The sequence below is a fragment of the Sprattus sprattus genome, assembly GCF_963457725.1.
Source record: "Sprattus sprattus genome assembly, chromosome: 19".
NCBI classification, from domain to species: domain Eukaryota; kingdom Metazoa; phylum Chordata; class Actinopteri; order Clupeiformes; family Clupeidae; genus Sprattus; species Sprattus sprattus.
In genome coordinates this window covers 21837223-21861378 of record NC_137917.1, presented here as the reverse complement: position 1 = coordinate 21861378, position 24156 = coordinate 21837223, and the positions used below count along the sequence as shown (strand labels likewise).

General features: G+C 41.8%; 2 protein-coding genes across 4 annotated transcripts; one reads left to right on the top strand and one right to left on the bottom strand.

Annotated features, from left to right (window-relative positions):
* Positions 1-1279: 1279 nt before the first annotated feature.
* On the top strand, positions 1280-4588 carry zp3d.2 (zona pellucida glycoprotein 3d tandem duplicate 2; the record flags this gene model as incomplete). The annotated part of the gene is made up of 9 exons (XM_080858068.1): positions 1280-1789; positions 1884-1999; positions 2081-2184; positions 2301-2475; positions 2661-2769; positions 2978-3066; positions 3244-3314; positions 3691-3851; positions 4565-4588. The coding sequence occupies 9 exons, from the start codon at positions 1280-1282 to the stop codon at positions 4586-4588; spliced, it is 1359 nt and encodes a 452-aa protein (XP_080714194.1).
* Positions 4589-6795: 2207 nt separating this feature from the next.
* On the bottom strand, positions 6796-22966 carry fli1rs (Fli-1 proto-oncogene, ETS transcription factor-related sequence). 3 transcript variants are annotated; one of them, XM_080858529.1, is made up of 10 exons: positions 22827-22966; positions 16766-16983; positions 16154-16323; positions 10897-11100; positions 10514-10585; positions 9576-9644; positions 9215-9280; positions 9015-9062; positions 8499-8582; positions 6796-8190 (listed from the first exon to the last, which is right to left on the bottom strand). In XM_080858529.1, exons 1-10 carry the CDS (start codon positions 22842-22844, stop codon positions 7667-7669), a joined length of 1473 nt encoding a protein of 490 aa, XP_080714655.1. In that variant the 5' UTR covers positions 22845-22966; the 3' UTR covers positions 6796-7666. The 3 variants fall into 3 exon arrangements, with proteins under 3 accessions (XP_080714655.1, XP_080714657.1, XP_080714656.1); XM_080858531.1 differs by lacking the exon at positions 22827-22966 and adding an exon at positions 22276-22514; XM_080858530.1 differs by lacking the exon at positions 8499-8582.
* Between the last annotated feature and the right edge of the window lie 1190 nt (positions 22967-24156).

Here is a 24156-nt window from a genome sequence, read left to right as displayed (position 1 = left end):
TGCACCTACAACAGAACCGCAGAGAGGTGACTACCTTTTTCAAAATTCTAGGGTCTTTAAAATATTGTGCGTTTAAAATATTTGAATTCTATTTTTTTTTACTCTTACATCATGACTCCAGCTGGGAAGAATTAAATGGCTGTAACTCTGTGTGCACCTGCTGCATGACCAAGTGTGAGCACAGTGCAAGTAAGCTGAACACAATGCCAAAAACATATGGACTACAAATATATATTTCGTCCGTGAATCTTTTCTTGGCGCTTATTCTTTATGTGTTTGTTTTTTCTCTCTGTCAGCTAAAGCATCCATACCCTTTGCAGCGAAGAGCCTGATCACAAGTGACAGCTGGAAAGTGGTGCAACGGGCACGAAAGAGTGCATCCTCATTGGCCACAGTAGTGATGAACAGTGACACTAACAGCACACAGGACGTTAGGTTGGAAGTAGGTGATGGCGCTATCCAAGAGATGGAGACCATTGGAGTAGAGGAACCGGACATGCTGAAAAGTGGATTTATGGTCAAAGATGGTGATCGCGGAGAAGAAGTAGCCGTCATCAGAGAAGAATGATGAGATGCCCCTGAATGTTTAAAATGTAGAGTTCTCTTCAACGGCATTCGCATTATTACGATTTCGATTTCGTAAAAGTTGTTCCGTGAAATATGTAGGCTATGCTTTCACATTCCTTCTCCTCAGTGGAAAACATCTTATGAACTTTTGAGCATTAAATATTTAATTAAGGCCTTGTATATTATTGTGTGTTGAAAAAATATTGCCTTTGTTCTGTTCAATCAAACAGACAAGTATTTTTCACCAACAAAAGGGTTTTCTGGAACACTCAACCATGCAGTTCTCAAAACAACAAATGGATAATCATGAGATGTTACAGAGGAAACATAACATGTAGCCTACGTCTTAAGTAACATAACAGAATAACATGCACTTATTTTAATTGCTTTGACATTTCTGCCATTGTGATTCGAGGCTGGTTACGCCTAAAGTAAAGGCCTACTGAAGAACATCGGATTGGCTTACACACCAAGTTAGCGATTTGTCACACTCAAATAGCAAATCGCAAGACGACTTGGCTATTTTTCTGACCAGTCCTAGCCTACTTGATTTTTAATCAGCTGGGATACGTCAACAGGTGCCTTCAATTGGCATGGGCGACTGGTGATCTTGGCCTAGCTCACTGAAATCTTGCCCGCACGCCTACATCCTGTCCAAAAGATTGATTCATCTCTACCGACGGAAATATTTAGTTGAAACATATCAAAGATTATGGGTTTATCCCTTCTGCCTTTGTGTATCGTTTGGGGCGTAATTCTCCCAAGCGGATACTCAAAAGGACGCAGTAGGTATAACGTGCCTACAGCTTATACTTCATCTTTTATGAGGCTGAACTCTGAACCCCTACTCCAGAACCAAGAACCCCTACTCCACACACCGTATTTGCACCTGCCAGTGTTCCAGCACTCCAGAGTTCCACTGGTGGCCAAAGAGCATTTCTCACCATTAAGGGGAGAAGGACACGAAAAGCTTCCCGATGACATCAGAGAAATGTTAAAGCCTGTCTTTCCACCAGTTAAGAAGTCTCGGCACTCCGGTGGGCCACGCGGAATTGTGATCCAGTGCAAAGTAAACAAAATGGAAGTAAGGGTACCGAAACGACTTTTGGGCTACGAATCTTCTCGTTCGCATCTCGCGTTTGGAACGTGCCAACCCAACAACTTCACAAAACACTACCTGTCTTTCGTATACGACGTCAGTGAGTGTGGAAGTAACCGATCGGTGGGTGCAGGCATACAGAGAGCTACATACAGGTAGCATAACCTTACCTATCTCAGTGGGTTTGTATTTATGTGTTATTTCTCTCTTCAAATAGATCGTGAACAACCGTGTGGCGTACTCAAATACACTACGATATGCTCCTATAGTCACCATGGGCCCAATAAGACGTGTGATTCCATTCACAGTGCCCATTACTTGTCACTTCAACAGGTAAATCTTGACATTTAAGGCACCCACTGCCTATCAGTTGGCCTATAGTATCAATTCTGAATTATCATTTCTCATTTAAAGGTTCCACTACTCCTACAAAATTGGCTATCAACCAAAGGTCGAGACGCAAAAGCTCTACAAACCTATGACGAGCAAGTTTGTCTACACACTCACTCCTTTTGATGGTATGGAGCATTGTAACACTGTTTCATGCACTTTCGAAAAAGACTCGGTTCAGACTCCGAAAAAAAATCTCTGTGACATCCATTCAGTATCTCAGCAAGCACTCGTCCTCTTGTAGCTCAGTGGAGAAAACTCAACCTCTCAGATGGGTATGCAATTGGGCGGCCAATGTACTTCGAAGCAGAGGGCCCTCCACTGGACAGAGATGGGAGACTTTACATTCACTCCTGTCATGTAACTCCGAACGAGACACACTCTTCAAAGCTTCGCTTTACAGTCATTGACAACTTCGGGTATGTCTCCAGGACCTTTGCGTCCTACATTCTCATCTAAATCTAAATATCTGAGCCACCAGGAATATTATGTAAATGCTTTAACTAAGTGTTGTGTTATTCTTGACCATGCTAATGCAGATCATGTCTACTGTAGTGGTGGTAGGTCTGTTTTTTTTTTTTTAATCAGAGGCTCGTCTTTGTAGGTGTATGATTGACAGCAAATCCAGCAGCCAGTCTGGATTCATTTCCTATACTAGGAATACAGTGCGATTTTCTGTCGATGCCTTTGTGTTCCACGGAGTGGCAAGCAAGGTACGGTAGGCTAAACGTATTCCCCTGTCATTTATGATCAAATAGGCATTTACTGCTTTTACTTTGAGCCTGTAATTTATTTCTTAGTGTGCTGTTTTGTTGTTAAAATCGGTTCAGTGAAACATCTGTTGAAAAAAATTAAATACATACAAAATAAAAACATGTTTAACCAAACCCTCTAACAAGATAATGTTGTATAATTCTAAAGCACCTGTTCATGCACTGCGAGATGTCGACAGGAAGTGTGACTCCAACAGAGAGTGACAAGTCCTGCTCCTACAACCGCAAAAGAAAAAGGTGTGTGTGTAGCGATCTGTGTGACCGTTAACATTTAAAGTGCACTGTTATTGTAAGTGAGCTGGACATTAATCTAGTTAACCTTGATTTCTTGTTCAAAACTAGTTCAAAGCCACACAGGAAATAAAGTAAAGTTTTAAAGCGATCAAGTGGTTTGTTTGTTCTTGTTTTAAACAGGTGGGAAGAACTGCACGGCCTTGACTCTGTGTGCTCTTGCTGTGAATCCACATGTATCTCCCCCCCTACTGGTGAGGTCTTGGTCTTCACTTGGTTGCTATATGCAGCCATATACTATTGAGCAGAGGAAGCAGACTGGTTGCTCATTGTTTCAGACCAGGCAGTCATGTTTTATTTTTCTGTCCCCTTCTGTTCGTATTAGGGGACAGATTTGCATGTCCATCTGAAAACTATAACATATATTTATACCATAACCTATTATTTCTGATATTTGATCACCTCTGCTGTATACTGATTCAGAGATAATAAACTGAATAACATGTCATGCTGTGTATGTTAAGTAGGTGATATAGTTCTGGTGTTTCTGTTACCCATAACGGATTAAAAATACCCTAATGGATTTCTAGATGTGATTAGATGTAACTACTTTCCTCCATCTACATGCAGCAGCCAATAAGATGGTGTCCAGTGGGGCGTGGTCTGTGGAGTCCGATGGTATAGGGACCAGTGAGATGACGTCTTCTCTGTGGCCTGAGGAAGAGGAGCAAGAGCCAGAGAGTGTCCAGGGTGTCGTGGTCACCGAGACGAAGCACCCCACAGGCTCCGCAGTGAGGGAGAGGGAGCTGAAGATGGAGATGGAGAGGGAGAGGGAGAGGGAGAGGGAGAGGGAGCTGGAGAGGGAGCTGGAGAGGGAGCTGGAGAGGGAGCTGGAGATGGAGCTGGAGATGGAGATGGAGAGGGAGCTGGAGAGGGAGCTGGAGAGGGAGCTGGAGAGGGAGAGGGAGAAGGAGAAGGAGAAGGAGAAGGAGAGGGAGAGGGAGCTGGAGAGGGAGCTGGAGATGGAGGGGGAGAGGGAGCTGGAGAGGGAGAGGGAGAGGGAGATGGAGAGGGAGAGGGAGATGGAGAGGGAGATGGAGAGGGAGAGGGAGAGGGAGAAGGAGAAGGAGAAGGAGAAGGAGAGGGAGCTGGAGAGGGAGCTGGAGATGGAGGGGGAGAGGGAGCTGGAGAGGGAGAGGGAGAGGGAGATGGAGAGGGAGATGGAGAAGGAGAGGGAGAAGGAGAGGGAGACTGAGCCACGCCGAATCTTTGAGGACATCTTTGGGTTAAATTGATTTGTTTGCCCTATTTTTATTTTCATTTCAACATTTTATTTATTTCAATGTTATTTTATTCCTCACTGTACAGGGTCCTTGTGAATGTAAACTAATGTATAGCTTCTTTGCTTTATTTTTAAAGGGCCTGGTTGTACAGTGCACTACACACCTATTCCAAACCAATAAACCTCTGTTTATTTAACTATGTTTAGTGTGGTGCTTCACAGAAGAACAGATACCTCCCTGGATGAACCATGTTTCAAATACTGCAGCCCAAATACTACTAGGCTCAAACTTTTGTTTTCTGCCAGTCTTTCAATCTTCTAGTGAGTGTTCATTTCAGTATTAGTAGGGATAGCAAGCTCTACTTAAAAAAAAAATATATAAATGTGTTTTCGGGTGCGAGTAAAAGAATGTTAACTATTAGTAGAATAAAAACCGCACTCTCAAGCTTTTCTCCTTAATAATAAGACCACACTACACACTGACGATGGCGTAAGGCCGAAACACGTCTGTGCAAAAATAAACTGGTCTTATTAAGGAGAAAAGCTTGAGAGTGCGGCTTTTATTCTACTAATAGTGTTTATTTCCAGTGCCATGTGATACTGGCACACCCTCTCATCAACAACAGGAAGGCGAGGTGAGTCTTGATTAGCATTTTCTTGTCCATCTTATCTGAGCATCTCTTTGAGGGTTGCTAAATGAACGATAATGATCAAATATGTGAGGATTAAATATATGCAAGGGTGGAGGAACACGCTTCGCTTTAGCAACTTTCCAGATGTAAAAATACATCCCATGACATATACGTTTACATTTAGCAGACACTTTTTTCCTAGTAAAAGTGAACAGGGGGTGCTTATTCTTCATTCATTTATAGTCTTTGTCATATTTGACTACTCTGTGTACTGTACATATCTAGCCATACTGTATATATCTTATTTATAGTCTTTTCATAGTTTACAACCTTACTGCTCACATTGCACATACTGTATCTTATTATATACTATCTCATTATTTATATACCACTGCCATTCATATGCACATATTCTGCACTTTCTGCTTATTTGCACTTCTGGTTAGATACTAAACTGCATTTCGTTGTCTCAGTACCTTTACTCTGTGCAATGACAATAAAGACGAATCTAATCTAATCTAAAACATAAGTAGCTTAGAAATGAATAGCATTTGCCCCTTCATGTATTGTAACTACTTTATTTCGACATACAGGTGAACCCAATTTTGAACCTGTGAATTGCAAGAAATGCTAGAATCATATTTAGTCTTGTGAAACGTCAAATACATTAAAACTTGCGTGAAGCAAAATTAAGTTAATTCATTTTGTAGTCATGGCTGGGGTAGGCTATATATTTCCACAGAACAAAAAGGTGTTTTTTTGCGTTCGCTATTATCCGAGGTTTTTGGAAGAAAAACATCAGTTGTTTGTACTCTTTAGAACAGTTCTAAAGACTGTAATCACTTGTGTTCTTCTCTTCCATCTCTTTCACAAATAATTAAATCGTAGTATAGTATTTTTCCCTGCGTTTGTTTAGGCGAACTGCTTTCCTTTCCGATCAAGCGAGTGGTGCACGCTCCCGCGAGGGGGTGCTGAATCGGGTACAACATCGGGACGTCCAGGCTGCAGGATAAATTAGATCACCGTCCACACGATTTCCATTGATAATCAACGGTCTGCAGCCAGCCCGGTTAAATAGACCACCTACAGAGGTGCTTTGCTAGCTAGCGAGCAAAGAGCACATTGGAAATTATCTTTATTTGGAATAACCCCTGGTGAGTTCTAGCTAAGAGCACATGTCTAACTAACCAGTTGGCTTACATTATTATGTTATTACAGCAAGGTATATTATAAACTTCTACACAAATCTAGTTGTTACAATAATTTACCTTGATATTACTCGTTAGTCGCTTCAGCTCCTTCCTTTGGCTCCTGAGGTGTCTGTGTCGTTTCTTCTCAAAGGTCTGTGTTTGCGCACATGCGCAAAGAGCAGTCCCCCACATTGTGAGTGGTGTACTCACAATATCAAGTTCACCAGCCACTCGATTTTTTGCATTTCATTGAACTGACTTGCAAACCTGAATTTGAATACTGAAAACTCATACAATTCAGTTGAAATTGCACAAAGCATCATGTTAAGTTGAAGTAAATTAAATAAACAAGTTACCATGACTTATTGGTCATATCATTTTTTACAGTGTGTCTCACAGTTGAGAGTTCTCACGGCCCTTAAGACTGTTACACACTCACATCATCCGTCTGTGCCTTCTTGAGTTTTTGTAGTCAATGTAAAGTTGGTAGTTATTAATGTAAAGTTAAAGTTGCATAAGTAGGAAAGCCAGAACTGACCAGTCCTCAAAACATTATGAAATGGTTTTAACACGCCAACTATTTTCATGTTCAGCAATTTATAAGAGGACATAGATAATGCTGGGTGGAAGTTATAGTTTATTGTCAAAGGAAGAGATACATGTGTTTTTTTGAGTGTTACAAAAAAGTATCTACAAGAACATGTGGACATTATTAAAGTATTTACAGTTTTGTGTACAGTCTTCAATGTTGTTGTTTTGTCATCGTTTATATGCATTGTTTATATGTTGTCATCGTTTATATGCTGCGTTATGCCATTTCACCATTAACATGTTTCCCTGATAATAACTTGGTCTTAATACAGTACTATAATACTGTTCAAGGAGCCTCCGGAAACTAGATCATGTGTTACAGTTATAGTAGTAGCTAGATATTTTGAGATGTCTGGAAAGGACATATTTGTATTAAACTCCTAGGTATACCAAAATGATAAAAAAAGAAATCTGAAAACCTTAAAAACATTACAACAGATATTTTTACATACATTATGATATCCTTAATTGCACCATATAATAACAAAAAAATGTATTTACAAATTTAGGTCGACAACAAAACATTTTGTTTTGTTTGTATTGTATGTATTGTTTATACACTTTTCATATAAGTATATTGGTGATAAACTTGGAAAGCTAAAAACTCAACAGTGACAAACCGCTGTAATGCCATGGTATCAATATCAGGGGGGTATTCCTAGTATGTGGTTTAGTGACGAACCCGGATAAGTTAACTCGGAGTAAGTGGTAAACCTCCTAATAGAGGAGCCCTATGGCTTCAGTCATTCAGCAAACGTAAGCCATAGGGATCCTTTACAAGAAGCCAAGGGAGATTTACAACTTAACCTATCCGGGTTACTCACCAAACTACGTACCTAGACAACCCCCCAGGAGTCGGGTGAGAAGTGATAGGTAAGACAGGTTAGACAGGTGAGTCGTCAGGTGGGGCTTCAGTAGTAAGAGGCCAGGTGGCCGTGGCCTCCGGGGTGTCTGGGCATGGCGGGGCTGGGGTACATTCCCCCAGCGGCTGAGTTCCAGTAGGTAGAGGGCCCCGCAAAAAAGTTCCCGGATGACACAGGCATTGGGGGCGCGTGTGAACTCATGAAGTTCATTTTGGGCTGATGGCTGTGGTAGGAGGGCACGTAGGGCATCTCCGCCTGGTACTTGAGCACGCTGCCCTCGGCGGTGTGGTTCTGGTGAGCTTGGTGGATGCCCTGGAAGTCGAACTTGTAGGCGTAGCGTTTGCCGTGCACCTTGGTCATGATGTTCTTGTCGTAGTAGTAGCGAAGCGCGCGACTCAGCTTGTCGTAGTTCATGTTGGGCTTGCTCTTGCGCTCGCCCCAGCGCTTGGCCACCTCGTCCGGGTCGGTCATCTTGAACTCGCCGTTGGTGCCCTCCCAGGTGATGATGCCGGAGTTGTTGCTGTCTGACAGGAGCTCCAGCAGAAACTGCCAAAGCTGGATCTGACCAGAGCCTAGGGATGCATGTTAAGGGGTCATCAGAGGAAATCAACAGATATTGAACACAGATTTTCAAAGATCTTCGGATCAGTCAGGAGTATCTGTAGAACCTAACTTAATACAGATGCCATAGCCGTGCCCTTGTTCTGTGTGCGTGACAGGCTATAATTAGTGTGGTGTTTGTGTAATATCACAGAGTAATACTGAATTTTTTATTCAAAGAACACCAGGCTACAGACTGTCCTGATATGTAAGAATGTATGACCTTTCCACTGTCAGTCTGACTGAAAAAGAACAAAACGTGGGTTGGCGAACCACCTACCCACGATCTTGTGAGGGCCAATGCTGATCACTCTTTGTGAACTGACTTTGGCTGTTTGGCTCTTGCTATAGGTCAGTGGGGTTTCTGTGAGGAGACAGCAGAGTTGGAAGAGTTGAAATATTAGCAGTAGCTTATAGCAGTAACTACTCCACTCATGCACTGTGGAAAGTCAAACGTGTCACTTCCTTTCATTTCTGCCAATGCAGCAAAGCAAGACCATGGCTTTTTGGACAGTTTAAACACGGGTTCCTAAAGAATGGCTCAAAACAGGGTTCCTTAAGAGAATTTTAGAACTTGTTAGAATGTCTGGCCTGTCTATTCTCCAAATGTATAAAAGAATCATCCTAGCTATATTAAGTGAGGACAGACAGTGGAAAGGTCAGATAAAAGTGTATTAGCTGTGTGGTTTAGATGGGTTTAGATGGGTCTAGGTGGTCTAGGTGGTTTAGATGGGTCTAGGTGGTTTAGGTGGGTGTTGCAGCATACTCTCAACCACTGTTCACTCTGATGACTTACCTGGATTGGCTAGTCGCTGGCTGATGGGACCTAATGCTTGGTATGGGTCTGTCGTGAGAAAACAAATTCAGTAATTATCTTTTGCAGTTATTCTAGTGATTACCACAATAAATAAATATCACTTTCTAAAAAACACAGTTAATGCTAGCAGTGTCACTCTACTTTAAGTTATTTAAAGTAATTAAAATGCAAATACTCACCCTGAACAATTCTTGGGGGAGGCTCTGTGACTCTGGGGGTGTGCTGAGCGTCTATGGGGGAGCCCACTGTGAATCAGCAAAACATCAACACAACATCAACACAACCTCAACACAACCTCAACACAACATCAACACAACTTCAATACAAGTGTTTACACAAGTGTCTACATACTCATGTATGTGCAAATAATGCAGCGTGTATGCAGCACACTCAAAATGTTAAAATATTAGTCATTATTTCATGGTTGTTGTTTCTGCTCCTAAAATGTAGAAATTGGCTATTTCTATCTGATGAATAATATTTACATTCATTCAAAGCCATTTCTTGTTTCTGCTGCACTTCATATGATAGTCAACATACCCTTTGGAACAACAGGCATGACGGTTGACGACCAGCTGTTCCTTCTGCTGATCTCTTCAAAGCTGTTTTCTGCTCACAAACACAAATGACGAGACTTGAGACAGGGGAGTGACAGGGAAAAAAATGGGCTTTGAAGACCTAAGCAACCCAAAACTATGGGAGGAAGGAAGCGCTGATTTAAAGACTCTGAAGGAGCACACAGGCCAAGATCAGAGGGAGGGTGAAAACAAAGATGGGCTGAAGATGGGCCCAGTGTGTCTTGGTGGTAAATGTCCTTTTGTTGGAGCCTGCCTCTCTCTCACCTCCAGATTATCAATTGTGTCCCAAAGTGGGACCCATACCCATGCCCCTATTTCCTGTGCCGGTGCAGCTGTTTCCTGTCTGAAACTACATGATACTGAGCTGTTGACTCGCCTTAACATTCACCAACGAATATCAGCGTACGGAGCGTTTGGTAGCTGAGCCCTCACTGCAGCTGAACTGTGATCATGTTCTCAACACCTCTGTTTAAGGCTGTTGTGTATTTGCACTTTCACAACATACATTAAATAAACACCGGAGTTAAGTTAACGATGCCTTTACTGGATTTCTTTTAGACACGTTACTAGCATGAACTCTGCTCTAGTTCAGTGTATCAATGCGCCACTCAGTACTACAACAATTGTATCATGCACATAACAGAAAAGTAGTTCCTATAACTTTAACTAAAAGTAGTTCTCATAATAAATATGTATGTGAACATATCAACGGCACTTAGTGTCACTGCAATTGCTACTGCTGAAATGCATTGAATCTGGAGTGAAATTTCCATGAAAGTCCCTCTGTGGTTGCGGTTACTCTTTAAAAGGTGTGTCCACACCTTTATCAAAAGATCTAGATGAAAGATTTGTGCTTAGCTAAACTAACCGAAAGTAGGGTGCAGGATTCCATTGCCTTACCTGCTTTGACTTGTAGTCTGGGCTGTTGGGGTGTGTTGGTGGGTGTTGAGGGGTAAGAGAAGGTCGGGCTGCCTGGAAAAAAAATGGAGATTTGCACCTTTAAAACAACTGGATTACCCCGCTTACCGTTCAGACAGTTAACCTTGTGACTGTTGAGTCCTCAGAGTTTCACCATTTTTTTTTTTTTTTTAAATTTAAAGTCCAAAGTACAGAGAAAAAATGTTCCACCATTATTTTAATGACTGAGTTGCCATTCGAGATTTCAACATGCAACATTTTCACGCAAATCAATATGGTACTTGAATTGATAATGCAAACATGCCAGTGTTCACATTCACTGAAACCTAAAAGTGTGGGATTCAGGGAGGGTGCTTCAGCCTTACTCTGTCTGAGGTAATTGAGATGTGAGAGCAGGATGTCGGTGTTGTATTCAGATGTGAGGCGCATCATGTCCTCCTTGGACAGCTTGCAGAGTGCCTTGCCCTCCAGCGTCTGGAAAAGAGACACGTCAACCTCCAACAGGCCGTACTCTTTGATGGCCCAGTCTACCCACTGCCGTACGTGGTCCTGTGTCCACACCTCAGGGTCTGAGAATGAGAGGGAGCGCAGAAACGTTATGAGAAACGGACATTTTTCTTGCAGGGTGCCCTTAGAAAAGCTGAAAGTTGGGGGTTATCTTTGTACTGGGGAACTCCATGGTCATGCTGATAATATTGTGATTCTCATGTAATACTGTGCAACACAATACAATACATGTAACACAGGCGGAGTAGATGTCTTTCCAAATGTCCCCAAACCTCAATTGCAGATAGAGGCGGTAAAACTGGGGAACAAAGGAGCATGTGGTGACAGATAACGGATAAAGGCCGCCAGATGAGGGCAGCCTGAGGGTTTCAGATAATATGGAATTGACTGACGAGGGAACTCCATACAAAGCGACTGGGGAAGCAAGTATGCAGCTATAGCTTACTTAGACTTGCATGGTTTGGTATACAAAGTGATAATGGCCTTTTTGACATTTGTTTGTTTGTATGTATGTAATGTTATGTTTGTATGAATGTGTGTATGTATGTATGTATGTATGTATGTATGTATGTATGTATGTATGTATGTATGTATGTATGTATGTATGTATGTATGTATGTATGTATGTATGTATGTATGTATGTATGTATGTATGCATGTATGCATGTATGTTTGTATGTAATATTATGTAATGTTATGTAATGTATGTGTGGATGTAATGTATATAATCTATGTGTGTTTGTGTGTTTTTAAAAAGTGCTCTGCAGCTGTGCCTTGCTCATCGATTGCAGGCATTCGACTGTGACATTTGAGCAAGTATGTAAATGTTGACCACAAAAGCTCATTCTTTTCTAACTGTTTCCTCTCAAGTGACAACTGAACACTAGTATGCGTCACTTTAATTAGAGAGTACATCTCAGTCTCCATTAGTAAAAATACTACAGCAACATTTAGTATCTTCATGCAATGCTGACAGGCTATCTTTAACTGGCTGCACAGTGAAAAAGAAACATACCACTTCCGCCTGAAGCACGTTTTCAGGGAGAAAATCGGGACGTTAACATGGATGTAGTGCACCTGCAATGTATTAAGCAGTCTTATCTCTGATTCCACGTCGTAATATGATGATGAGACAGGACCTGTTGTATTTTTGTAAGTGTAGCACTAAAAAAAGGGCTTGATATGTAAAATGTATTTCCCTGTCTGTAACTGATAAAATGGGGGAGCTCCAGACTTGAACGTTGCGGTGATCCTGTGTGTCAACAGTGATCTGAGGGAGTAATGAAGGGTTTCCTGTTTAAAAGTGCGAGCATCTGCACCAGTTCACTGCCGTGCCCTCAATACGCATTAGGCCAGCAACTTTTCCTTCTCACTGCTAACTGTAGTGCTAACATTGCCACAGGAACATGCGCTAGCCGCTGAAGGATCCTCATGATTTGGGTGAGCTGAGTTTCTCACCTCCTAGTGTTTCACCCTGACTCTTGTTTGACTTTGCAAGCGACAAAACAAAACAAAAACAAAACAAGCAAAATACTTTTTATGGTAAAAATTGTCATGTGTAGCGAATGAAATTATTTTGTAAAGGTTATTTTTAGCCTCAGACACACACACATCACGTAAACATGCCTATGTCATAACAACACACACATACATCACGTAAACAGGCGTATGTCTTAACAACACACACACACACACACATCACCTAAACATGCCTTTGTCATAACAACAAACACACACATCACGTAAACAGGCCTATGTCTTAACAACACACATCACGTAAACATGCCTTTGTCATAACAACACACACACACACATCACGTAAACAGGCCTATTTCATAACAACACACACACACACACACATCCCTTAAACACGCCTATGTCATAACAACACACACACACATCACGTAAACATGCCTATGTCATAACAACACACACACACACATCCTGTAAACACGCCTATGTCATAACAACACACACACACACATCACGTAAACATGCCTATGTCATAGCAACACACACACACATCACGTAAAAATGCCTATGTCATAACAACAGTTAAATGTGATACCCTGCTCTTGCGCAATAATCTACTGTGTGCTTCCTTATGACTGACACACAAAATTCTACTTATGGGTCTCTACATTTTAGAAATCTGAGTGAGTGAGAATGTATTTTATGAGGGTATGATATTGCCTGTTCTTTCCATTACAGCTTCACTGACTCAAGGGTCTGAGTTGTGTGTGTGTAAATTAAAATATGAGGACTTTCTTCCTTGTTTTCGGTAAGTGCACTTGATCACGACGCCTGACTATACTTCTGGGCCCTTCATTGTCCTTGTTTAACACAGAAAAGTGATGTAACATCCGTGTATTATAAGCACAATGATTGTTTGGCCTGTCTGACTCATGTAAAAATAATCCCAGATGTCCAATCTTCTGGGAAGGGTCTTCCCTTTATGGTGTCTTAACTTTCGTGATGTCACGTCCACCGTCACTATGGTTACTTTATGATGCCTCAATAAGTCAGCGTGAATGTGAGAGTTACAGTCTATGGAACAGTCTAATACAGAACAAAATTTAAATTTTAAATAAATTATAAACAAACGTGTTTGTCTTCGACAATATTTTATTTTTAGATGTGAAGACAGATCTGGTGGCTCGTACACCTCAAGTGTTTCTTGTGGGAAAGGATCGAGCTTTGAGGTGGTGGAAACTATGCAGTCTGGAAGCCAAATCAGAGGCAACTTCCCCTCGCTTTAGTCCTGCTACATGAACAAGTCTCCCGTAATCAGTATTAAAACAAACATGGGAAAGGTTTTCGTACACGTAGCTGCGAACCAAATAGGACTGCCCGGCTGAAAAATACTGGACTGATTTTTACACACAATGTTTATGGCTCCTTTCGCAATGTATGTGCTCTCTACTTTGTTTGTAGTTAATTTATTCACAATTTTTATATATATGTGTGTTTTCAGCTAAAAAGCAGCCCTATGGTGTGGGTCAAACACAGCACATCCAAACACACACCCAAGCTCTCAGGCACGTAGAAGGGCAGAAGGGTTTTATTACTTTTATTATGATTTTAATATTTTAAGCCTATCGGAACATCAGGTTCTGATACGACGTTGACCATTATTTTATTGCTCCTGCTGCTTGCTCTTATTGATTTTATGTAAAGCACTTTGAATTGCAACTCCTGTACGAAATGTGCTATATAAATAAAGTCTTACTTACTTACTTACGTACGTACAAATAGGCCTACACACAAACCCAGTTTAAAAGGTGTGCCTCCCTTTGGCAGCCATACTGTGAATGTGACCTGAATCAGTTCCTCTATTAGAACAGGCAGTTCCAAACGTCATGACGCAAGAGTGTGCGGTTCCTGAACAGAGAGTGTGTGCACTGGGTTGAGCCTCGATGTGAAACTCTGCCTGGTTGCGCCATACATTTCCAAAGCTCTGCTACTAAACTCTTCTCTCTGGCCATTTTGTAACAAAGTCAACAGGGCCATGTTCGTTATGCTAGGAACACGGTTATTAGGGACTGTTTAAAATCTTACTGTCATAACGTGGTGGATATAGTACAGTGATTTAGTGAAATGGAGGCTTAGACGTATGTTGTTAAGCTTGGTAGGACTGTTTCTTAAAACCATTGTGCGTCCATTGTACCATGCTAGTTTGATTTAGGTTAGCTATGGCTGTTTATGCTGCAGGCAGAGGTTAATCATGTAGTGTAACAAGGATTGATACAAACTGCATTTTTAAGGATTTTATTTTAAAAATGCTGTAAGCTGGGCTACCTATATAATATATATCTCTGAATCTGTAAATCATCTCCAATACATCTACTTATAAAAAAACGAATTTGTGTATGACATATCATGCCTACATTGGTGCCACTGTTCAATTAACTTATATTTTTATTTGCATTGAGCAGTTGGCTGTTTTATTATTACCAAATTATCCTTTCTCACATCGCTACTCACTCAGTGCTCAGGATGCTGAAATCCACTGTGTGCTCCACTGGGACTTGGTCTTATTACAAGGTGGGAAGTTCAAATCAAAAAGGAAGTGATGTAATAATTTGCATTTTGTCACCCTGCAGGTGGGTGAACTCAGGCTAAATGCTTGTGTCTGCAAGCATCCTAGCTTCAGTTGGATGGTTGACTTACTACACCAAAAATTAGTATCTGTGACATTTTTGACAGGAAACTCAATTTCTAGTGAAGTTGATTACTGTAGTGTGAACTACGCAGCTCTGTGAAAGTGCTTGTGAATGTTTGTTGGAACGCTGGCTTTGAAAACCACAAAATTGGCTATTGATGGTTCTTACAACATAACTTACCAACTTCAACTTCAACTTATTTGTTGTCATGTGTACCAAAAACACAATGAAATACTCTCTGACTCTCTCTGCCTTTACATAAAGGGCACACCATCACAAAGACCAAAACAAAAAGACACTACATACCTACATTGGTAAGCATCATATACACACCATATCATAGCCATGGAAACACCAGTATGTGTGTGTGTGTGTGTGTGTGTGTGTGTGTGTGCAAGTATGAGATCACCCTAAAACACCAGCTTTTACTGAAACTACCAAAATAATGAAAGTACTATATCTAAATATAGGAACAAACTAGGCTAATTACAGAGTTGTTAATTCTGTTGTTTTATGTATTGTTTCATGCTAGCATACAGTATATGTATATCTGTTTCGGTCAAACTCACCAATTGAATTTAAAAAGAAACCATAGATATAAATATCTCTATGAGGTTGGTTCCATCAAAAACACTTTTTGGGGGGCCACAGAGCTAACCGACTGGGTGAAACAAACATTCACACACCACCAAATCCGTCAGCGCGCACCTCTTCTACATTGTTCTTGTCTTGGACAGATGGTGAGGGTGTGTGTGTGTGTGTGTGTGTGTGTGTGTGTGTGTGTGTGTGTGTGTGTGTGTGTGTGTGTGTGTGCGTGTGCGTGTGTGCGTGTGTGCGTGTGAGTGTGTGTGCGTCTCTGTGTGTGTGTGTGTGCGCGTGTTTGTGCGTGTGTGTGTCTCTGTGTGTGTGTGTGTGTGTGTGTGTGTGTGTGTGTGACACAGGGACAGCTCACCTGCCGGAACGATGACCCTCTTTTCCTCTGTGGCACTGCTGGGGGGAGTGGTGGTCTGGGGGCTGGTGCGGGCCTCTGGATATGAGGCCTGGTAGGCCAACTGGCCCCCATCGCTGTTACTCATGTGCCGGGTCCTCTTCGTGACGCTGCAGTCCACCGGGGCCTCACGGCTGTGGGAAGGGATGGCGCGCATGACACAGGGAAAGGGTGGAGACGAGGGGATGAGTCACGCGTGGAGAACATCCTGTGGCATGTACATCATTCAGCACGCCACCGTTTTCTCCTCTAGTATTATTCCATGATATCAGTGTAACTGCCACCAAATGTAATATCAGCACCTCAGGGGGCCTCAAGGATTCCAGATACAGTTACTCACTTGGCAAATATCTTTATACAAGGCCATGTACAAAATTATGAGAAGTTGTAGTTGATACGTTTAGAAGTGTACGTGGAGGTTTGCTCACTGGCTTAATTACTTATAATTACTAATAACTTTCCACTTCCCTGCACACATCACACATCTCTCGCCTCAGAGAAATATAAGCATTACACAGACAACTTCGGTGACCATGGTTCCGTTGACATGTTCCACTCTTTTCCCTGGGTTCTCACCTGGTTCCGTTGACATGTTCCACTCTCTTCCCTGGGTTCTGCGCGCCAGACCCCACCCACTCGGGTTCAGTGGGTTCGGGGCTCTCCTCAGAACTCTGGCGGAAGCCGGACGGTGTCGTTGTCGTCGTCGTTATCTCCCCCTTCATATGCATGGCCTGGGGGGCACTGAAGGCTGGTTCGAAAATGGATTGGTCCTCACTCACGACTGACAGCGCTTCCTGTAAACACAGACAGGTTGATAAAAATGATTGAGAATCGACTGACTGAACTTGGTGGTTTTCCGGAAAATAACTGATCCCAGTATCACACTCACAAAACTGCACATATGTTTTTTTTTCTCAATCTGTAAATGAGATCGTCCTCCTTGTGTGCTTAGGTTGCCACTCAATCAGTGAAGGTCATTATGTACAAAACTCAATGGCCACGGATTATAACCTTGCCATTAATCTCAAAATGATTTCATCTGGAAGGTACACGTTCACAGTCCATAGAGATGAGACCAGATCAAAAACGATTTACAAACTGGCAGCACCAACGCTCCCTCCTGCTCTAAAAGCAGTGAGCTCAGGCCTCATTTGATTTCGGTGTCTGTGTAGAAGCGTGTGCATGTGTGGTGGCGATGCGGGGGCAACAAGCAAGTGCATCAAGTACAAAAACGATCTCTTTCATGTGTTTGTATATAACCTTAGCATACATCTATTTATGTGTGAATGAATGTGGATCTCCGTAGCGTGCGTGTTTGTTTAGAGGGCTCTCGTATTGTCTTTGGGGCTTCATACGTCAGCGCCGCGCATTTTCAGTGGCCCACAGGAAACGTGGCCCCCATGTGCAGAGAAACCTTTTGGCACAGGACAAGAGATAGGAAACAGGGTGGAGGAGGCTGCGGGGGGCACTGTGTAAAAAAAAAAAAAAAACGGGTCATTTAAAAGCTGAAAAACAAACCCGAAGGCCTGGGTTGGGGAGGAGGGGAGGTGGTGAGGTGGGGAGGAGGGGAGTGGACGCAACTATGGCGGTCAGCACTGATTGAAGCCCGAGGAGCAGAAGGTTCTATTGTGTGTTATTTTAGCCTAATTATCCCTGTGCTGCCTCCCCTTCTGCATTGTTCTCAGTGCGGGCATCTTGTTTGAGATGGACGAGGAGGCGAAAAGGAACCCGTTTGTTGCAACACAGCAGCCTTGCATTTCAAAATCTTAAAGTCGGCTTTCGGTCAATGACAAGATTCGTAGTATTATACTAAATAACAGCCCTTGCCTGTCAACAGAGTTGCTGTGCGTGATGTGTAATCAATGCAGCCTCTGTATCAGAGTACTTTCCCCTATAACCGTGTATTTATATTTTTTTGCCTGAACTTCTTTCCTTCCTTCCTTTTCTGTCTAGTGTTGTGCACTGTCGTGTGTGAGAACCACCACACACACACACACACACTAACTCAAAACACACTCCCGAGGAGGCACTCCCTTACTAGAGAAGTGAAAGAGGGGGCTCAGCGGCTCAGCGTTTGGGCAGTGGTGGGGTTGGGTTGTGGGCGAGGGGTCATGAGCATCATGCCGTGATCCATTCTCTCTGCATGTGTGCATGTGTGTGTGTGTGTGTGTGTGTGTGTGTGTGTGTGTGTGTGTGTGTGTGTGTTTGTGTGTGGCTTTTTAAGAACGATGGCTGTTATTTGAAGGGTCCTGAGCATCATGCCTTGATCCATTCTCTGAACAAAACGCACCACTTCATCACACGCCAAACGCAGGGAAATGCTCAGGCATAACCGTTGAGTAAACTCGACTTGACTTAATGTTGAGAAGCATATCGGATTCTGTTATCAGATTGTCGTATTGCATGAACATGCGTGTGCATGAACACACACACACACCACACACACACACACACACACACACACACTCAAAGCACTGGTGCTCAGGAGTTAAAATTACTCTGTGAGCATGCACACTACCAACCACAGCCCCACACATGTTCACACTGTTTAGCCCTCTCTCTCTTAAACTGATGAACACAAACACACCACCCGTGGCCTGACCGACTTTGCCACAACTAACTTCCTGTCTGATCAGTTTCGTATCAGCCACTGTTGCTGTGAGACAACATAACAGCCGGAGAAACATTTTGCAGATTGCACTGCAATGGCTGACTGATCTTACCTTACATACCTTCATGGAAAACACCACAGCGAGGCACTCTATATTTTTTATACTTTTGGTCTGAAAGATCCTAAATGGAAGGGTAGTTTTTGAAAAGATGAGGCAATCAAAATGTGTCCACCAGAAGCCATTTTGTGGCCCTAAGAGACATGTTCATTTACATGGTGCAATACTATTTGAAACTCAAGATCTTTTGCTTCCAGACTTGTTCAGAGTGAGACCAGTCTCCATATGAATCACCTCCATAGGGTGGTGCATGCAGAGTCATAGTACAACAGCATAGTAGCTTTCATCAACTGCCACTACTCTATGACACACATAACACAGCACAGGAGACTTCAGGGTGGGGGTGCAACTATATTTTGAATTTCATTCGTTTTTAACTCACTGGACACCTATTGATGCTACGGTGAGACTTGTGATGATGAGATATTTTTAGTGTTAGTCAAACATTTGACATTACTGAAAGGAGCAGCTACTTTACAGTAGCCTATCACAGAGATAAAGTGGTGCATTATCTGAGAGTGGTTCACTAATAGTTTTTGATGTGCCATGAAAAACTGTAGCATGTCTAACAGCCAATTACAGTGTTGTTGAACCCCCCCCCCCCCCCCCCTGGGACAGTTGTTAAATTATTTGTTTTAGTTAAGAAAAAGGACTTCATCATGACGGTGCAACCTCGGTATTACCTACCTGGACGGAATTCAAATTCTGTCCTTCTAATTTTCTTGACCTCGTTAAAAGACAAGCTACACGCTAAGTAATAAAAAAGCAGAAGTTTACGCTAGGCCGAGCTGATTTTGCAAATGGACCAGCAGCTGCGTTTCTGGCTGCAGACATTCTGTGTGGGTTTCATAAGATGTTAATCAGCAATATCAAGCCACAAGCAAAAAACGAAGTTTGCGCAAGAAGGATAAATGAACGGAGGAGGGGTACGTTTCCCAAATAGACTAGACTTATGCAAGTGTTTCCTAAAACCATAGTTCGAACTATCAAGGTAACTACATTCGTAACGAACCATTGTTAAACGGCCTGAACGTTTGCAAACACTGTTAAATTGTGTAGATCCAACTACAGCTCTCGACCTGTGGTTAAAAGCGCAGTTCCTCATAGGTCTACTACATGCCTAATCCGTCACGGGTGTCAGTTATTGGTGTCAAAATTATTCATCATTATAAATATATTTCCGTTCCTGGTTGATATTTGACGTTGTTAACCACCACACAACCATACTTAAATGTCTTTAGCAAAAAAAAACTATGACTAAAAGGCCCACTAGCAGAAACGAGCACGTATAGGTGAATTCACACCACTCCAGACAATAAAGCGAGATGCAGCACGTCCTGTGTAGCTTATCTTGTTAATATTCTCGTGCTGTAGGAAAGGACTGTGGTAAATGCTTTATATAGACCTACAATATAGGATTAGAATGGTGGCTATACAAACTAAAGAATTACCTCAGACTGGATTTGAACCTGTTGTACTACCAAGGTGCGACCTGTGTAAAACAGCATATGTGTTAGCACACTGAGCCACAAACCTGACTGCAATATATTTATTTGTAAATACCAGAGTACACAACTTTTCAACGTCGAAAGCTTATGCTAAGGCCTATCAAATGTACCTGAAAGCAGACAGCATTCGAGGTACGGTTTAACGAGGTATAAATCTATAGAACAAATGGATATATGATATATGACCTAGGAATTTGGAAACAAATGAATAAAAAAAATATTCGTGAATGAAATTGAGGTATCAAAATTCTCAGTGATTTGCCCCTCATCAAAATACGCGGGCGTGCCAGTTCACGTGCTACACTATAGCCAGTCATCAACCAAGTAAGTTCGAACTGACTAACATGGATCAAACTGACATAGTACGGTGTTTGTACGACGGTTTTTGGAAATCCATCGTACTTAAAGTGTTTCTTAGTTTAACGATGCAATGTACCATGTTGATGTAATACTAAACTCGTTCGTTGTATGGGAAACGCAACCCTGGCCTATGACATGTAGTTGGTACGCATGGCAAGACGGCACGTCCGAGTTAACTTCAGTTATTGTGCAAATGCTGCAATAGAAATGGGAAACAATGCAGAGGCATGTTAACATCGTTCTGTTTTGGCAGACTCTGTTGGCTCTTTTCGTGAGGAGGGAACGGAAGTGTGTGCGGAAAGTCTGAGGTTCGAAACAGGAAGCCTGTAGAGTTCAGATAACAACACCTGACGGGCACACGAGTCTACAGTTTACTATAAATTATTCTTTAAATAACTCACATAGCCTTGGAAGAACAGACTTTTGCAAGAGAGTGGTCAGTGTCCAGTGAGATTACCCAAACCTCGTTTGTTTTTTGTGCGTCTTTGCGCTCTTTACTGTGTCTGTATACCACTGGCCATGTTAAACACCAGAAATCACCCAAGGCCTACCGTGAAAGCAGCCCTGCACCTGTTTTTCTATGCACGCACGGGGCATTTTCCGATCAAATAAGGTGTTACAAAACAAAGAAAATCAACGCACGAAGACGTTGCAAACAATGTGTCAAATTATATGACATTAAAAGGAAATCTTGACCTAAACTATCTCAAAATCGACTTGCCTCCCGGTCAAAAAAGTTATTGTGTCTTTTTTTCAATCGCAGACCGATTATGGAGCCAATCTCTTAGTGCTTGTCACAAAACTATTTATTTTAATATTAGCTATGACTAATTTGGATGTAGGCTATTAATTACATAGATCCCAGCAAAATGTAGCTATATTAAAAAAAATGGCTATTAGGATGTAAAATAGTGTACAGCAAGACTTCTCCCTAGACCTAATTATATTACTGTTATAAGCTTATAAATATCTATTTACGTGGAAATTCGTTTTCAGACGTTGAATTTTTGTGGACTGACATTTAAAAATTGTGCTTTTGTGCTTGCTAGAAAAAACAATTTTCGTTCTCCCAGGATGTCTATGATTAACGAAGATTTTTCATGTTGTTCATTGTAGATGAGCATTTGTCCACTCGTAAAACTTCAAATGCACAAGAAGTATTTTCACTACCAAAATCATAAATAATAATAAAAAAGTCTCAAAGCAATACAAAAATGAGAAGTCGTTAAATGTAAACATTACATACGTGTACATATGGGCCTAGACTACTGGCCAACAAATGCAGGGTTGTAAGATTGAAACATCCATAGACTGCATAAGGATGCATAGTTACGGGTTTAACTGGTTGACATCACCCCACCAACGCGCCTAAAAGTAACGGTTACATCTCCATGAGCGTACAATTAATACAACTATTTTTGTTCCGTATTTTAGTAATGAATGCAGAATGTTCAATTTCTAATATTAAAGAGAGACAAATTACAAATACCAGTCATCTGAAGCAATTCAGTCCTTTGCAACGAAGTCTTCGGTATATCCAAATAAGTTGAAGGCGCCTTAGCCACCTGCTTTGCGCGCGCTCTCCACCATGAAGTAATATTCGTCACAATTTTTTGAGTCATTGTTGTGGTTTATTTGTCACGGCCGCCTTACTCAAAACTAAAATAAGTCTCAGTTAATTGTATAGTCAACGAATGCTCCGTCGTTGTGGTTCCCCAGGTACATGTAAAGAGGACACAAATAAACCAAACAATTGAAAACGCAAAAAATGCGCATACCCTTTCTGGCGCGTACTGGCCACCATTTAGTTTTTATCTGAGTCTAAATGTTGTAGTGGTTTCTTGTGTTATTAAAGAGCCGACATTCAACCACGAACGGGAAGGAAGAGGAAATTTTGTACAAGAAGGAAAGAGTGGGGACCTGCATCACCGCCTTGCCTCTCTCACTCAGCAAACACAAAGCTGCTAACCCAAGCAGTGGGTGGCTGCGGACTATCGTCTCATTTTCAGAATCGACAATAAAACCAGATCAAACGCCTACCTTAATTGTACAGTCCATTGCAGTTTTCGTTTAGTCTTTTTGGCTCATGAAGTAGTTTTAGTTAAGCACTCTATAAGTAATACCCTTTTGAAACCTTACTGAAGCGCATCGGCTGTCTGCACAGGCGCATTTACTCTTCAGTGCAAACCATTGCAACAATTTTCGCTTAGACCATAACCGGATGGCAACGGTTTTTTTGCTCTCCATTCTAAAATTGGGAAGTGAAGTCACACTAAGCATCGAGGCTTGGCGCCTATTGGTGAAACATTGCAATTTTAATGTCTTAGACAAATATTGTAGATTCAGTCTTAGTTTTTTTAGTCTTATTCTGTGCTGACATTTTAGCCACATAATGTGATGTTGACCTTTTTTGTGTGCTTTAAGTCCAGTTGAAAGTTATCAATCCATTCATTTTAAGAATGAAATATAAATTATTTTGTGTGGTAATTTTCAGTAAGTAGTCTACATGTGGGCATTTAATTTTGTTTTCAGTTTGAGCAAAATAATATTGCAATATTTAAAACATTATGTTGTACCAGTTCTGTCTGCCTATACATGCGTCTTATTTTCCAAGCTGACAATGATATCACCTCAGAAATGACACTTTAAATAGAAAATATAGAACCGCCAAACTTGTAGACTAAAACTCTTTCAAATAAAAAATAGGTATGTGCAAGAGCTGGTGCTAACTGATGTTTTACAAAATCAGTCAAAATCTAACGACAGTTTTCCAAAAATCACGTTCTCACACTTGTGGGGAGACCTAACGGATCAATTTGGGAGGAAAGTCATCCTTTCACGACAGCAGGACAGGTCCGCCCGATCCATAAATTCTACCTCATTGAGTTCTAATGAGTGTGGTCTGTGTCCAGCTACCCGCCAGGGTGCTTGTGTAACTTGACCCTAGTTGTGTCTTATTCAGCACACGGTCTTCTCAATCACGACTCCTGTCTCTCTCACACGATCTGGGAACTCACTTTTCCAGATGTAGGCCTATGTTTTCTCTAGGGCGGAGGAAAGCGGCCCAGAGGTGTTTGTTTATGCAGGGTCCTCGGCTTGCTCTTATCTGCACAAGCCACTCACGCCGTGATTTCAGACCTCCCCTAAGAGCAGTTTTACAGGCTATTGTTCTCTGTAAATGGTTTAAAGATAGACTCTGAGTCTGAACTCAAAACCTCATTAGTTCATGAAGCAAAAACTGATTGATAAGGTTTCCCGCCCTCCATTTGCTTAACATGCTGATTCTTAGGCCACTCTTATCGCCAACAGTGCCGGCAAAATTATGCGTAACAGTCCTTTTGCAATGAGTGAAGTTTATGGAATCAAGGAC

Excerpts from the sequence above, each read along its gene's own strand:
- fli1rs (XM_080858529.1), bottom strand. Across the intron at positions 9,281-9,575 it reads CATGCCTGTTGTTCCAAAGG|TGGGCTCCCCCATAGACGCT; the intron begins GTATGTTGACTA and ends GCTGATTCACAG. Across the intron at positions 9,063-9,214 it reads TCCCCCAAGAATTGTTCAGG|ACCCATACCAAGCATTAGGT; the intron begins GTGAGTATTTGC and ends TTCTCACGACAG.